This window comes from Oikopleura dioica, chromosome 1 (assembly GCF_907165135.1).
Source record: "Oikopleura dioica chromosome 1, OKI2018_I68_1.0, whole genome shotgun sequence".
Lineage (NCBI taxonomy): Eukaryota > Metazoa > Chordata > Appendicularia > Copelata > Oikopleuridae > Oikopleura > Oikopleura dioica.
The window spans coordinates 2,629,965-2,645,864 of NC_137291.1; the positions used below are offsets into that span (position 1 = coordinate 2,629,965).

General features: G+C 39.2%; 3 protein-coding genes across 3 annotated transcripts; 1 reads left to right on the top strand and 2 right to left on the bottom strand.

Annotated features, from left to right (window-relative positions):
• Positions 1–451: 451 nt before the first annotated feature.
• Positions 452–6,684, bottom strand: LOC145704429 (nuclear receptor subfamily 1 group I member 3-like). The gene is made up of 9 exons (XM_081781889.1): positions 6,347–6,684; positions 1,668–2,157; positions 1,472–1,628; positions 1,357–1,427; positions 1,226–1,312; positions 1,099–1,185; positions 960–1,048; positions 785–917; positions 452–743 (listed from the first exon to the last, which is right to left on the bottom strand). The coding sequence occupies exons 1-9, from the start codon at positions 6,358–6,360 to the stop codon at positions 612–614; spliced, it is 1,260 nt and encodes a 419-aa protein (XP_081638015.1). The 5' UTR covers positions 6,361–6,684; the 3' UTR covers positions 452–611.
• Positions 6,685–12,060: 5,376 nt separating this feature from the next.
• LOC145710855 (uncharacterized) lies at positions 12,061–13,190 on the bottom strand. The gene is made up of 5 exons (XM_081788562.1): positions 12,716–13,190; positions 12,575–12,672; positions 12,285–12,532; positions 12,195–12,243; positions 12,061–12,154 (listed from the first exon to the last, which is right to left on the bottom strand). Exons 1-5 carry the CDS (start codon positions 13,188–13,190, stop codon positions 12,074–12,076), a joined length of 951 nt encoding a protein of 316 aa, XP_081644688.1. The 3' UTR covers positions 12,061–12,073.
• Positions 13,191–14,982: 1,792 nt separating this feature from the next.
• On the top strand, positions 14,983–15,568 carry LOC145710939 (uncharacterized). Its single transcript, XM_081788651.1, has 2 exons — positions 14,983–15,082; positions 15,127–15,568. Exons 1-2 carry the CDS (start codon positions 15,007–15,009, stop codon positions 15,528–15,530), a joined length of 480 nt encoding a protein of 159 aa, XP_081644777.1. The 5' UTR covers positions 14,983–15,006; the 3' UTR covers positions 15,531–15,568.
• Positions 15,569–15,900: the final 332 nt, after the last annotated feature.

Below are 15,900 nucleotides of genomic sequence, written 5' to 3' on the forward strand. Positions count from 1 at the left end.
TTTACCTGGTAATACTTCGTTGGATCAGTTTCAAGCAGATTTCCCTGCTCATCCCTACTCATCTCTTCCAGTATCATTTCATCCATCGCCATTTCCGCTGATGTCGGCGGAGGGAGAGGAAGATAGTTTGCAACCACTACAACTTGTATCGTCGAAAACAGGAAAAGACCTCTCATAATCTTCGATTCGTGTTCTTTGAAAACTTTAGCTTCCAGGCGGCTTATATAGTCCCCTGATTCCTGTTTTCCGCATTCGAGTGCTTGTTTGAAAGCGTTTAGAATGTACTTGTAGCGATTTATATTTAATAACTAGCAGGGAAATTAAGCAAGCGCGAACTGGAATACGGTACTTCGTCTTTGAGCCACCCTTGGAGAAGCTTGCATCTGTGTTCAAGACCCTGTGTAGAAAACCTGAGTCGGCGTTTCTTGCAAATTTTTGGGATGAAAGTGAATCGAAGGGAAAAAGTTTATTTATAATCAAATTTATGAATACAAAGAATTGGTGCTTGGAAAAAGAAAACAAGAAGTATTTGTTTACGTATGAGAACATGTAGTTTTTTTATGGCAGTTAGGTCAGCAGTAAGTTATTAAATATTCTAGCGACCATTTTCATCAGGGCGAGGAGGCGATACTTCCGGATAGAGATGAATCACTGTTGCTTGAATTCTCTTGGTCGAGTTTGAAGCTTTGATGGAGTAGTCGAATCTTTAGTTGGCGCAAATTCGTGATGACGGAAATCAAAGTCTAACGAAAAATAATCAAATTGTCGGAAAAAAAGAAATTACCGGAATGAGTTGAGAGCGAATTCTTGCGTTTTTCTTGCATTTGAAAAAGTTTTCAAAAGCAACTGCTAGTTGATGTTGAATTTCTTCGACTGTTTCGGACTCGACAAGATCTCGCCTGTCATCGGAAAATAAGCTAAAAAGAAGCTAGAGGAAGAAAACTGTTGAAAATTCTTACCAGAGAGCGAATAAAAGCGCGGTTTCTTCCTTTCGAAGTTGAAGTCGAAAAAGTTTCTGGTGTAAATTGAGGTAGCTGTCGATGATCTCCTGAATTTAAAAATATAAACAGCCCCCTAATCGGCTGCTTTTCAACTTACAGGCGTCAAGATATAATCTGCCTTGAGCTTGAATTTTTTGTCCATGAACAAAAACGACTCATCTGCTGCATTGAATCTCGTATTCATCTAAAAACGAACATTATTTCTTAAAAAAACGGCGGCAAACCTTGAGAATAAAAATCTCGAGAAGACAGCCTCGTAGAAGAATATGCTGATCGACTTGGTGTACTTTTTCCAAGCTTTGAATTCGTGTCTAGCAGACAAAATTAAACCTCAAGAACTGAAAAAATTCCTTACCGAGAAGTCGATTATTTGCAAATAATCCTCGAGAAGCGCGCTTTTCAATCCATTATATTGCGAATTGAGAACTTGAAAATTTCAATAATTTTGAAGATACGAATCTATCTCTTACGGGAGCCGATTTCTTCGTCCACTAAAGAGATTCTAGCATCAGCAATTCTTCCATTATTCGTGGCGATTTTGATGACCGACCGGTGCTTTGGAGGAGTAGGCAGGAGACGGAAAAGGATTTGGTTCATCGAGTTGTCTTCTATCAGACAATCGGAAGCCTAAAATTTTCCCTAATGAGAACAGAAGAAAAAACTTACCCATGGGAATTTTTCAAGGCTTTGCTGTCTCCTGATGATTCGAAATTTATGCGGCAAAACGGGTAAATGGACGAATGCATCCAAGTAAGCTCCAACAACTGAGCTGACCAAATCCAATTCGTCCTTTTCTAGCGCTGGCTGGCTAAGCACTGCCCGTCGAAGTTTATTCTTCTCGATCACTTTTCGTTTTTCCTTGATTTCGTTGTCGCTCATGATGCATTCTCGCTTCATGCCAACTGCGAGACACTTTTCCCAGCGACAGTACGAGCAGGATCGTCGATTGACCCTGCTGATTTCGCAGTTTTTCGCAAAAGCACAAGCGAACCGCTTGCCTCCTTTGACCGATCGCCGGAAGAATCCCTTGCATCCTTCGCAAGTCATTGCATTGAAGTGGTATCCAGTTGCTTTGTCGCCGCAAACTCGACACATTTTCCATTCGGAATCGGGGATTTCCGATTCTTGGATTTTCACATGATTTTTTGTCGTTGCACTAAAAACTCTTTTTGATTTCCTTTTTCATAAAAAAATTTTTCATAAAGAATTTTTTTGAATAAATTTGGATTACATCAGAATGCTACTGGATCGATAATTCGCTGACGACATCGTGTCTCCTTTTTTCAGCGTATCTGGGTCAACAAATAATGCCCAGGTCACCTCGTGTCTATTTTTTGGCCCGGGTGACGATTTATTCCGCGACCTTGGATGATCTTTACCGCGAACGAAATCGATTTGGCTGTTTTTCGTGCTTTTTTCAAAGAATATACCGCCGTTTCATTTTGAGTGTGTGCACTCTCTTTTTGGTGACAAAAATCAAGCCTTTTCTGTCACGAAAAAAGTGAACTCTTTTTTCTTGCACCTCTTTTAACTTTCCGCGTCACCTCAGAAAATCGACGGCGTCGGCGTTGCACAAGTTCCCAGGCCACGAGCGCGTACCTCGAGCCTTTTCATCCGGCGGCAATGTTAATCCCTCTTTCACGGATCGTGATTTAACTCCAGCATAAAATCTTATTTTATGAATATTTTGAAAGTAAAAATACCATCATATTAATCAGCGTGATTCCAGCATTCTTATGGTACCAAAAACTTGATATCGATCTTTTGGAGTAAAACTGGGGCATGATCTCCCGCCGCGAATGTAGCTAAAACCGTCCGGAAATAGCTAATTTTATCAAGATAAACAGCTATGGATCGAACCTTGGTGGTTTCCTTGCACATAAATACTCCACGAGAAGTCCATTCTTGTCCGGAAGTCAAAAAACTGTAATTTTTAAAAGTTAATTTGGAATTTTAACCTAAAAAGAGAGCTCAAAGAAAATAAAGAGAGTTGAGAAGAAGATGCTGCTCGACGAGATTCCTCCATGAGTAAGTTTTAGAAGACAATCAGGAAAGGAAAACCAAAGATGAAAGGAGGAACTAAAATTTCTGCGAATGCCAGACAGAATTATAAAAGAAAATTAGATAAAATTCATAAACTAATGAAAGAAGCCGTCGAAATCGACGGTTATGAAGACCGAATTCTCTCTTTAACCGTTGTTTCTTGTTCGCTTGAAAATCGTGGCTCTGAAGCGAGAGAAATCATCGCTCAGGGAAAAAACGCGTTTGAAGCTAGAGCCTCCAAGAAAAGAAAAGCAGAGGCACTTTTGCTTGACGAAACAGTCAATGCCCAAGAATTAAATCAAACAGTAGCTGAACTTCCACCAGATTCAGAAGAAGAGTATTTCTGGCTCGATCCAAAATTACAAGCAAGAGCAGACGCGCTAGACCCTTTTGAAATTCCACCTCTCCCACAATTAAACACCCGAGCCGATTTTGCCGAGCTGCACACGACCGAAATGGGTCAAATTCAAAGAGAAGCCCTCTTCGATAATTTAGATAAATATAAAAAGTATGGACCAGCCATGTTTGAAGAACATGCTAATAAAAAGTTACGCTTACTTTACAGAAAGCATGAAATGTTTTCTGGGCAAGTTAAAGATCATTGTTTCGTTATCCGAAGCTCTAACAGGCAAATCTGGTGGCTTTCAAAAAGGGATAGACCAAAACTCGAATCTGTTTTTAACAAAAAAACCAAGCTAGAGCGAGCTATCCCAGATGACCCATCGCTTTTAGAACTCGTAACAAATGTCGAAAACGATCTCATTGCGCAAAGAGCGACAAGTTACAGGCAAAGTTCTAGCCTTAAATTAGCCCTTTCGAGACAGGGAGTTGATTATGATGACACTTCTCTATACAATAAAGTTTATCGAATCCTCCTTCAGAGCAAATGGACATGCGGCAATCTTGAGCCTGTCAAGCCATGCGTACCGGAGTCAACTCGAGTTGAACGTTTAAATTTCGCCCACTGGGTCCGGGAAAAATACTCAAAAGACAGAAATTTTCATGATAAAATAATCCATTCTGATGAATGTAGCGTTATGTTAAATTGCACTAATGATCAAAATTTCAAAGCCTGGCGTCAGAAGGGCGAAATATTAGCTCCTAGCGAGTTTAAAGTAAAGCGCTCTGCAACAATAATGGTCTGGGCGGCGGTGTCGATAAATTATAAATCAGAATTAATTTTTTTCTTAGAAGAATCGAAAAGAACATTAAAGGGCGTTGAAAAAACAATTTACAAAAGCCTTACATGTGGGTCAACGGAATACAAAAACATCGTTTTGGAGCCCTTTTTTCGAGATTTAGAGGCTAAAGGAATGATTAAAAATAACAAATTAGACGGAAAATTTTACGCTCAAGACGGGGCCCCATCACACACGGCTTCATCAACTCTGGATTTTATTGATGATAAGATCGGCCTTGAAAATTGTATCACGAAAACAAAAGCTTATAAAAAACGACCAGACTTGGCGGAAAAAGCAGCGACAGTGTGGCCAGCTTCAAGTCCAGATATTAATCCTATGGATTATTCAATTTGGAATACACTTAAGCGAAAAGCAAAAATGATTCTTGGATCTCAAGGATATTTTAAAAGCCTAGAAGAAGCTAAAACGATTCTTGCTCAGGCGTGGAATGAAATTCCACAGGAGCAGATTGATAGAGTCTGCGCCGGTTTTGAGCGGCGGTGTGAGGATATCATCCGCGGTGATGGCCATTTTCGTGAGGGAACTCCTCTTAATCGAGGCGCCTATGGAAGTCAGCAAAAGTAAAAAGCCGCGGTGCGGCTTTTATTTTGGAAAAATTTTAGACAAATCAGATTTTAGAAAAAAAAATCGACCTAGTCTGTAAAAAGATTTTTTCTACCGCCGCCCATATTTTGCCCCTTTAAAAAAAAAGCCGCGGCGAGGCTTTTAATTTTACTGGTCATTGGCCCGCTTTTTAAAAAAAGGCTCTGCGATACTGCCGCAGCGTCTTTTCCAGGGGTTTTTTATTGCAGTTTTTTTTCGCCCCTTTAAAAAGAAGCCGCGGCGCGGCTTTTAATTTTTTCGCCCCTGGTCCTCTTATTTAAAAAAAATTCTCTGCGATACTGCCGCAGCGTCTTTTCCCTCCGGGGTTTTTTATGGCAGTTTTTTTTTGTCCCTTGAAAAAGCCGCGCTGCGGCTTTCAACTTTTTTTTCAAAAATCGACTTTTTCCCCCATCCGCGTTCTCTTCGGCTTCGATTTCAAAAAAGCCGCGTAGCGGCTTTTCATTTTAGCTCTTCAGAACCTGACTCAGGTTTTCAACACAAGTTGCCGAGCCCAGCTAGCCGCCGTCTTCAGGTAAGGAAAATAAATTAAAACTGTTAAAAATTATTCAAGGAATAAAGCAGAGTTCGAAATCTGGCGAAAAATCTCTGCCCCTGCTGTTTCCTTGCTCCTCTGTGTCTCCATTTTACTGCTTATTCTAATCTAACTGTTTCGAATAAAAATAAAAAGAATTTTACAGAAAAATGTCTCTGGGTTGTCAAGGGAAGTCTCAGAAGCGAATGATTTTTCAAAACATAAAGCCGGCCCATCTAGAAAAATTTTCAATAACAACGTCTAGAAAATCCAGGCGCCCGCCGCTTTGCATTCGAAACAATTTTTGATTCTCATCGCTCGTAAAAAATTATCGAAATTACACGATGATTGGTATTAAAATATTGGTTGTTTTATGGAAAGAACGATTCCACAAATTATTTTCTGTAATTATTTAATTCTCAGGAAACAAATTTTTGGGTAATTATTCAGCTGTGAAATGTGACCGGGGGATTCTTTGAAGGGATTAGCGCCCGACGCCGGAGCCACTTTCCGCCCTGGGCGAGAGTTGGAAAAGTCCAAAAGCGAAATTTCTCCTGGGCCTTGCGCCCGAGCGCCCTCCCCCATGTGCACACACTCGAAATGAAACGGCGGTATGAACTTTGGAAGACATCGATAATTTTTTATTTCGGGTTCACAAGAATAACTTATTGCTTATTTACAAATGACTTTGAAAGATTGAAAAATTTAAGGGTAAAAATATCGAAAATGACGATTCTTTAGTAGATTTTTCTCCGAAATTTAGTTGAAATTTATTGATAAAAACACGGCTGAACATCAAAAGAAATCTCTTTCCATGAAAATCTCGGATTCCTGCGTCTAACCCTAAATTTTTAATTTCTTGAAGAAGCACGATCTGATTATGAACATTTTTGTCAATAAAATGACTTGAAATAACTTGAAAAAGTTACGAGTTCAAAAATGAACTCTTTTCTTTTCTCTTTCTCTTTGTCCCACTTTTTTCATACCTTTCATTTTCCATTTTTTCACCGTTTTTTCGATTTTTCGGATTTTAAATTTTTCGATTTTCTTGAAAAAGTTCAAATTTGTGAAATGAAGTGCTTGTTTGAAAAGGTCTGGGGCCTTTGAATATCATCGGGACGGGCTGCTCTCCTTTCTGGCTGTCTATATTTTTGCTGTCTATTTTTTCTACCGTTCAATTTCGACTCGAATCTGCCTCGATTTGACCCCCTTTTCGGCCCAACAAAAGGTCAAAATGATGTTTTGAGTCGAAAAGGGCCGTTTGAACTTTTAAAACTTTCAAATTTCTTGAAATAAAAGGCGAAAAAAAGATAAAATTCGAACGAGCTTGAACTTTTGAATCGCCAGAGGGGCGCTTGGACTAGTTACGTAACTTCTTTCCGCGGAGTTGTTAAAATTGAGCCTCGGCGATTTTGAAAAGAGCTCAACTTGAATGACATCGTAGTGAATTCAAGTAACTCGTGTTAAATGAGCACCAAATGAGTCATTATTTTGACGCTAGAACTGCGCGAAATAACGTTATTTCTGTGGAAACCTGACATTTTTAAGGTCGTCAACAGCGATTTAGGCAGTGACTAAATAATAAGCGATATGATCCATATCATATGGACACCCTTAATTTAGAAACTATCGTTAATAATAAAGAAGCTGAAATCTTTTACTGCAAGTCAAGTTTAAAGTAAAAATGCTAAGCTAGAATTAAAATTAATTATAAATATGAAGCCTTTTCGAAAAAAAAAACGATTTTTCTTTTCAAAATTATGGGAGAAAAGCTGCTGAGAAAAATTGAACTTTCTCTTAGGGGCAAAAAAGAGGCGTCACAATAAGGATATCAGACAATTAAATAGGGTGTCCGTATTGTGCGAACTAAGTATTTCTTGAGTTTCAGTCTATAAGACCTCGTTCGCCTCGACGCGTACACTGGCGATCGATCCGATTGTTTTCTTATCCTTTCCAAAAAACAATCTAGTAGACATTCGCCTTGAATCTAGACAGTTATGCAATAATTCTATCGTTTTTCAGACTTCGAAACCGTTGACCGCTGACCTAGAAATTAAAACATTACCACATCAATATTCAATTTTCTCTGGCAAGCATATTTTCTTGTTAATTTTTTGATCAAATCTGAGTTCAAAATATAACACCGTATGAATTTTCTCTGTATTAATTATCGGTATCACAAGAATAAGAAACAGAATTTTCATTTTCTTTGCAGAAGTTTGATTTCGCCTGAAATTCCCTCTTGTTCACTCTCGGAGATTTCAGAGTGATAGAAGTTTCGATTGACGTCGGAAAGTTCACCACGGTTATTTGCTTGATGAAAACGTTGTCAGCTTCCATTTTCGAGTCGATGCTCTTTTGCCCGCCCCAATGAGTCGAGTACGGTTGCGAGTGATTGACTGTGGATTGGCGGGTTCGAAACTGATTGGCATTTGTTAATTGAACTAGAAATCATCAAAGTTACCTTGGAGTATAATCTGAAATGGTGAAAATATGCGATTGGAGTCAAGGAGAAATACGAAACAGCCATAACCCTAGCAGCGTAAAGAAGCCAACTAATGATCACGTGCTCAAGAAACCAATTCGTCGCAAAGGATCTTGAAATATCAATCAAATAAGTTGGGAACCAGCCAATTGTGAACAATATACAGTCGGACATGTTGTAGCGATAAAGCATCGTCATCAACGAAGAACCTGATTTTTCCGAACGACCTCTAGAATTATTTGACTTTTTGTTTTCAAGAGAAATTTACATGTGCCGTCGAGAAACATTTCGTTGAATCAGATTTTTAGACGTGCTTTTGTTTCCCTTTTTCTTTTTGACCTTGAAATCGTTCGATGATATTTTTATCACCACAAGCGCCAGTAAAGAGCATAAAGAAGGGATCAAGTACAAGCAGCAAAAGAGGAGGAATTTGTAGTTTTGCTGGATTTTGTGGTAGGAAGAGGCTGAAAATGATCAAGATCGAGGGCATTTCGGAAATTTGGAGGGCTTTTTCGAGTCAAAACGGTCAAACTGGATCGACTTATCCTTATTAACGGTGATTGACCAGGAAAAAGCGTCTAAAAATGACGTCTTGGATCATTTCCTGGCATGCACATTCCACAGATGTCGTCGTACCAGAAGCCAATGGGCGAGGCCATTAGCACTGGCAACGAAATCACGACAAAGCGGATCATATCTTATCCAGGGTCAATTAAATCAATCTAAAGCAGAATGCTGTTGAAGCTCATTTTATAGTGAATGACCCGTCTTTTTATAGCATGAGAAACTGGTCAGTGTTTCGCGTTTTAGCGGACTGATGATGCCAATTGACCGATCTTTTCGTAAATAAATTTGAATAATAATGCTGTTAACAGTCAATACCTATGACCATTGCAAGATTCGAAAAGATAGAAACTCCAGAACAGACATAAATCCAGGTCATTCCAATTTTACAGATCTGAATAAATAAGAAATTAATGCTGAGCATCGTTTTTGGGGCCTCGAATTTGAGAAGTTCTTACCAATGATCCTTGACTCCAAGAAGGAGAGACAAGTACAAAAGCGTCGATTGGAACAGTAATGACAAGATACGAAATCGCGAAAATCGAATTTATCCTGACCATCGATGATGTCCAGCTTTTGTTGTTATTGAGGAGGAATAACTGAAGACTGTGCCCAATCAATCCAACAATCGCTTTTTATAAGGATTTGCATGATGCATCCCATTATGGGATCATTTTTTTATATAAGGAGAATCAATCTATATTGCGTATTCCTTGACAATAATCACGATAATCAGGGCGACGAAGTAGTCCTGCCATCTCGTATCAAATTTATTCACCCAGTCAGATTCAGACCCATTATTTGAGTCTGGAAGGTGTTTTCTAATTTGTTATTTATGAGAATTATGGTGGTAGTCAAGAAGGGTCGGAGACAGTCAACGAGGTAGACTTCGGTTATTCAGGGTAAGGGTTAGGGCTAGGGTTAGGGTTAGAGCTAAAAAAGATGTCTGGGTTTGTGTTAGTGGCTTAAACACCTTCCTGAAATATTCGCTAGCTCACTTTGCTCAACAGGTTTTTTGAAGTTCATCAGGAAGCTGCAGTTTGCCTAGAATCATTTGAATTTAACATTTTCTTACAAATTAAAAATAGATAAGCAAAAACCTCCATTCTCTGCTCTGTTCATTTCTCCCTTTGTATCTTATTATTTTCTCCCTTCTCTTTCTTTCTGTTTCTCTTGGACCGTCTTGGGTTTATCGACTTGTACTTTGGAATCGGTCCGTCGATTTTCTCAAAATCTGTCAAACTCAGAAGGCGGGGAACGTAGCCAGAGTCAATTTAAAAATCAGCAGCTGTACGGCCGAAATCGCTGTGCGCCCGAACGCGCCCGAAGAAACACGAACGCAAGGAGGTTTATTTTAACATGCATCGTTGCATCAACAACTGACACTACTTCTACTACTGTACTGATATTAATGACTATACACACTTTTGCACATCATTGAATTCAAGTATTTGCTCAAGGGACATACCAGGTACCAGTCTCATTAATTTTTGAAAAAAAAACAAGTTCGAAAATTAGTTTCGAATCAAAAATAATTTTAATTGAGCTTCTTATCATCAAAAACGTACCTTTCTGTAAATATCAATTCTAAGTTCTTTGCATGCGCAGCTTCGTATTTCTTTCATAATGTCCATTAACAAAAAAAAATAAAAATATTTTCTTCAAATTTATTAGTAAAGGAATTTTTGTCACGCGCGATAGCAGTCAAAATCTCAACGCCAGATGCTAAACCGACAAAGTCCGTGACAGACAGATACTGTTTTATTCAATCTGAAGCTATTAGAGAATGTAACTTGATGCAGGTCCATAATTCGATCGGTCGAGATTTCGATGATAGTTCGATTCTAGGTGACTTTCGACTAGCCCTTCAATGGCGGTCTTTCGACAGATCGTTGTAAGAGAACCGCCATTTTCGAAGATTTTCTTCATGCTGATTTCGTTTGCAAGAGCATCTAAAGAGGTGAATTTTTAAGATAAAAAAGTGTCAAACCTCTGAAACACTCATCAAAAAGCAGCGTGAACTCAAGAATTTCCCTTTCCAATTCTGCATTCAGGGCTCCAAAGGAAACTCCAATGAAAAGAAGAAAAAAGAAAAATTTCATTTTTATGTTGTTCTAGGTGTTGACAACACTGTTGAGACTGATTCTAATTACGAGTAAAGACGTATTATCTTCTGATGAATTCTGACGTCTTCGATTATCGAATGTAACTATTGATGAATAGACAAGATTTTCAGAAACAGAAGTTCAAGTGCAGAGTTCCAAATTCAACTTACCCAAGATTCACTGAGGTGAAGGTGAGTGAAGGTGAAAATTTTTACCTCATCTCACCTCACCTAAATTTTTCGAAAATTGGTTTTCACCAAACCTCACTTTTTCACCTCACTCTTGAGTGAAGGTGAAAAAGTGAATTTGGAGCTCATTAATTTCTTCATTGCACCCCCAAAAATCACATATTCCATGACAGACAGACTTTTTTATTCAAGCAATTAGAGAATGAAACTTGATGCAGGTCCATAATTTGATCGGTCAAGATTACGATGATAGTCGCTTTTCAGATGACTTTTCACCATTTCTTCAATCGCTTCATTTCGGCAGATCTCTGAAAGAGATCCGCCACTTTCGACGATTTTTCTTGTTTCATTTTCATCCTCGAGGCCATCTTAAAGGGTGATAATTGTATGAAAAAGGTCTCAAACCTCTAAAGCACTCATCAAAAAATAGCTTGAACTCGAGGAATTCCCTCTCAAAAATCTCAAGTTCTGAAATCAGGGATCCAAAAGAAGCTCCAATGCAAAAAAGAAAAAACGAAAAGTTCATCATTTAATGATTTCGAGTTCGAAACTGATTCTTATATGAGTTCAGACGCACTCAAATTAATTCTTACATCTTCAATTATTGATTTTTACTTATAAATTATTTAGGATATTGAAAGGTTTTACGAATTCGTTCAAGAATGGGGCAAAAACAAAAACAGGATCATGAGGCCGTAATTATAATTTCATTCGTTAATTGCCCCGTAATTGGCGCGCTTCTGTTGGCAAAAATTGCAGGTCAGAATATTTTTCGGAAAACATTGAAATGAAAGGAAATGGGCGACACTGAAGATATCTTTTCGAAAATCAGAAAACGAGAGGACCAAATTAACAGGAGAGAGATCAATAGACAGATAAGCTTTGGGAGCAGTGTTAGGAGGCAGATAAGTTTGAAGGAGCTTGGGAGGATGGATACGATTGAGCTTGGATATGAGGTAAGGAGGGATAAGATTGGAGGGCCTGGCCAACTTACTTATCAATTTAAAGGCAAACAGAAGAAATTGCCGCCGCAAAGAAATCGTTTACCGATACTACCAGCAGGTGATTCACAACTTTTTGGACCGTCCCTCCGAAGGAACCCTCGGCCGGTTCTCGACCCTTTACCACTTCCTCTCCTTCATTTTGGTGGTTGCCTGTCTTTGTCTGACGGTATTCTCGACGATGGATGCTGATCCACGATTCGAAGAAGCGCTGAATTTCATTGAAAATATCATGATCGTCCAGTTTTTCTTGGAATACATTCTGCGAGTTTGGAGCTCGGGCTGTAGAACACGATATAGGTAAGAATATTGAAGAAAGAGTATTTCAGCGAGCATCATTTTTTATAAAAGATATGACAAGAAACAAAATTTACAAAATGCAGATAAGATTAAGAGTTCTATAATTCCATTCGAGGTATCGGAATAGCTGCTGCTCCAGGAACCCATTGAGCTAAAATTACGATGAGTCATCATTTCAAGCATTTTCTTACCTTTTTGGCGGTTTCGGCATCACTCAACGAGCTTCCGAAAAAATCCAATCTTCAAAAATATTCAAAAAATCATATGACCAAAGTGCTTACTGGAATTGATTTTTGAAGCGTTCAATTTCGATGTCAACAGCTTCATTTTTTCTCAGGAGCTTCTGGATTTTTCTAGTTCTCACTTTGACCCAATCGATCATGTGACCCGTTGCATACTCTGTCGCTTGGGTGATCAAAGCGATGAGAACTTGCGGGTCCTTAGCCGGCATTCCCGCCCAATCTTTGATAAGTTCAGGGTCAGTCCATTTTGAGGTGTTGTCGGGACTTCCTTGTTGTCTCCATTTTGCCTGGGTACAACTTGAAAAAGAAAAGGGAAAAAGAATTTCTACCTCCCAGACCATTTGGTTGGCCATATTGACGACGACTTGAGTTCGAATGATTTTGTCACCCTTTTTGATTTTCTCGATTGATTCTCGCTCATATTTCACTAAAAATAGCGAAATGAGACCCTTATTTTTCAGATAACTTACATGGTGAAGTCTTGAACCGGAACTCTTCTAGCACATCTCCCAAAATTTTTTCATCATCGAAAATCTTCTCTGCTCCCTTTTTCGCCTCGGCAATCAGTTCCAATCCGAGCTCAGTTTTCCAGAATTTCTCATTTTCCGCAACGCTTGACTCGCATTTCAGCACTGGGTCACCGTGAAAAAGAACGGAATCGGAGTAGGCAAAAGCTCTAGAAATCAGCTCTCGTGCGATGATTTGCGCCAAGTGGTCGAATTCGCCAATTTCTAGCGCTCGCTTGAACCGTTCGGGATTATTTTGCAGGAGCCAGTCTTGGACAATCCAATCTTTCACATCACGAATCGCTTTTTCGCGCTCTTGAGGAAACGGGGCGACGTAGGCTTTCTTGAGCTCAACAATGAGATTTGGAAAGTTGTCATCCCACTTTTTCTTTGCAGCGGCGAAAAATTCTCTTGATTCGTCGTTATCCCAGCAACACATTTTTTGATTAAAAAAGAGCGGATGGGATGCTTCCGCTCCGGAGAAGAGGTGTCTATTTTTGATCTAATGACCTTATTAATTGCTAATTTACTATATGGCGCGATCACCAATAAATTAAGGGGAATGCGCGGAAGATTGCGCTACTGCTGCCGAATCTTCTCAATCTTGGACTTGGTCGTCATCATCGTTGGTTTCTCCATGCTCGCACTTGGCCGCGACAATGAATCATCTCGATCGTTGTCCGCGACGTCAACTCTCCGATCAATCCGTTTTCTCCAAATCGCCCGGGTCTTCCGCCTGGATCGCTGTGGAACGAGCTGGAAGTTGCTAAGAAGCGTTTTTCTAACTCACGCGAAAGAGCTTCTCTCGGCGGTGTATCTTGGATCCCTGACTTTGGTTTTTTCGTCTTTTGCGATTTATCGACTCGAAAGTGGAATAAATCAACAGGTATTTTATCAAAAGAGGCCCGTTTTTTCATTGCTGGCCAATAAGGATCAACCTTTCAAATTTTCTTAGAACGGAACTGACCCCTTCGGTACTTTTGGCGATGCTCTCTGGTGGGGCGTATCAACCTTTTCGACCATCGGCTATGGCGATAAGGTACCATCAACTGGCATCGCGAAATTCATCTCAAGCATCCTGTCCATCATCGGAATATGCTTCTTCGCCCTACCTGCTGGAATCCTCGGCACTGGATTCGCTCTGAAAGTTCAAGAGCAGCACAGAGTAAAGCACAATGTTAAACGAAGAATTCCAGCGGCGAGGTTGATTCAAACGCTTTGGAAGATTCACGCGGCTGAGCAGAGTATGCTCAGAAGATGCAGACGCAGCCAGTAAGAGGGCATTCTATTTGAATTTTCTCATTTGTTGAATTAGACGTGGTTCCTTCAGAAAGAAGAAAAATGAAATTTATCATGATCTAGTTCATACTCAACCAGAAATTCAACAAGAACGGTCTCCATCGGCTTTTATTCAAGGTTTGATTCTCGAGATTTTTACGTGACATTCTTTGACAATTGTAGGTTTTGCAGGAATCCTATCTTCAATCAAGAACCGGCAAGAAGACGAATGCTTTCTCAGCAGTGACTCTGGAGAATATTTTAAAAATGCATCTGAAGGAGCCAAAATTCAAGCAGTCAGATTTATAACAAAAGTCAAGTTTTTTGTTGCTCGAAAACAATTCAGAGTAAGCCCTAGAAAATGACTTGTTCCTGATTTTTTTCAGGAAGCGCTGAGACCATATGACATAACAGATGTCATCGAGCAATATTCAAAGGGGTATCTTTTGGTGCATGACAGTGTCAAAGCTATTCGAGCCGGAAACGATGAGATAAATCTTGAACTTCAAGGTGAAAATGATGAAATAGCGAATTATTGAATGCTTGTTTTAAGCTCTTCGAGAGAAGATGTCGTTGATGATGTCAAAAATGGACAGGATTATTACTGATCAGCGGACGTCAAGTGTGGCCCTTGCACAACTCAAAATCGAGCAAAACCTTGGCAACGCGAAGTCAAAGAGGATCGAAAAAGCCAAATCATCATCTCTCGAAGGCAAAAGCGAATCATGTCCTGAATGAGTACTCTTCAATGTTAAATACAAAAATATGAATATGAAATTATGAAATGAAACGACTCTTGATTGTAAAAAAAGGAAAGATATCTCTCTTAGTTTCATAAATCTTATAGAAGAAAAGGGAAAAGATAACATGTTAATAATTAATATTTGCTTAATTTTCCCTTCACCCATTTTTTGGAAATGACAGATGTAACACTGTCAGTATGTAGTTTTAAGTTCCGATGTGAGTACTTGTTCGAAATGACATCAAAAAACTTGAGAACTTATGATGGGTTGACTCCTGAGTCGGAGTCGCCAGTGACTGACAGCTCAACAGGTAAGAATAACTAATAAATAGGCAGTATTTATTGATATTATAAGATTTTCATGATGAATTCAACAACTACAACCCAAGACTACAAACGCGAATGCGAACAAACCGGAATTATTTCAACCAAAGGCCTGCTAGAAACTCAACTCGGCGATCCTCTCAGCGAGATGATCGGACTTCAAACTCGGAAATTATGCAAACCCTTCGGCAACAAAACAACAATTTGACTGATGAAAATCGAACTCAAAGAGCAATGATTGTTTTTCTACTGGCTCAACTCAAAGTTCCTCGGCAGGAAACTCCTCGACAAGATAATCGTCGAATCTTCAACTTTGGAATCTATCAGGAAAACCCGACAGTTGAAATCTCGACTGCTTCTCAAGATGTCTCTTCTCAAGCTACGAATCTGCGGCGAGGGTCTGCCGGCCAGATGAACGAGTCTGAGCTTGACTAAGATCGCGTTTTTACTATTTGCCCAAGAGTGTTTCATCGTTACTATTAGTAACTAACTAATGCAGTTTTCTTGAAATCGCAAATACTACATGTAAACTCAACATCAATTTCTTTATCTTATCCAATTATCTTCAGGTTTGACTTTGATTGTCAAACTCGTGATTTCAACAATTTTGTTATCATTTCTTTTTATTTTTCTAATTTCCAATCCTTTTTTTCGTCCGAAAAGCAATATTTTGTTTTTCCCTGATTTGATTGACAGCTATTTGCCGTTTGATTTAGGCATTCAATGGTTTACTTTCTTCAAATATTTAATAAAATTAATCAAAAAGTGTCCTGTCTAATGCTTTATTTTCACGGCCATCAAGATT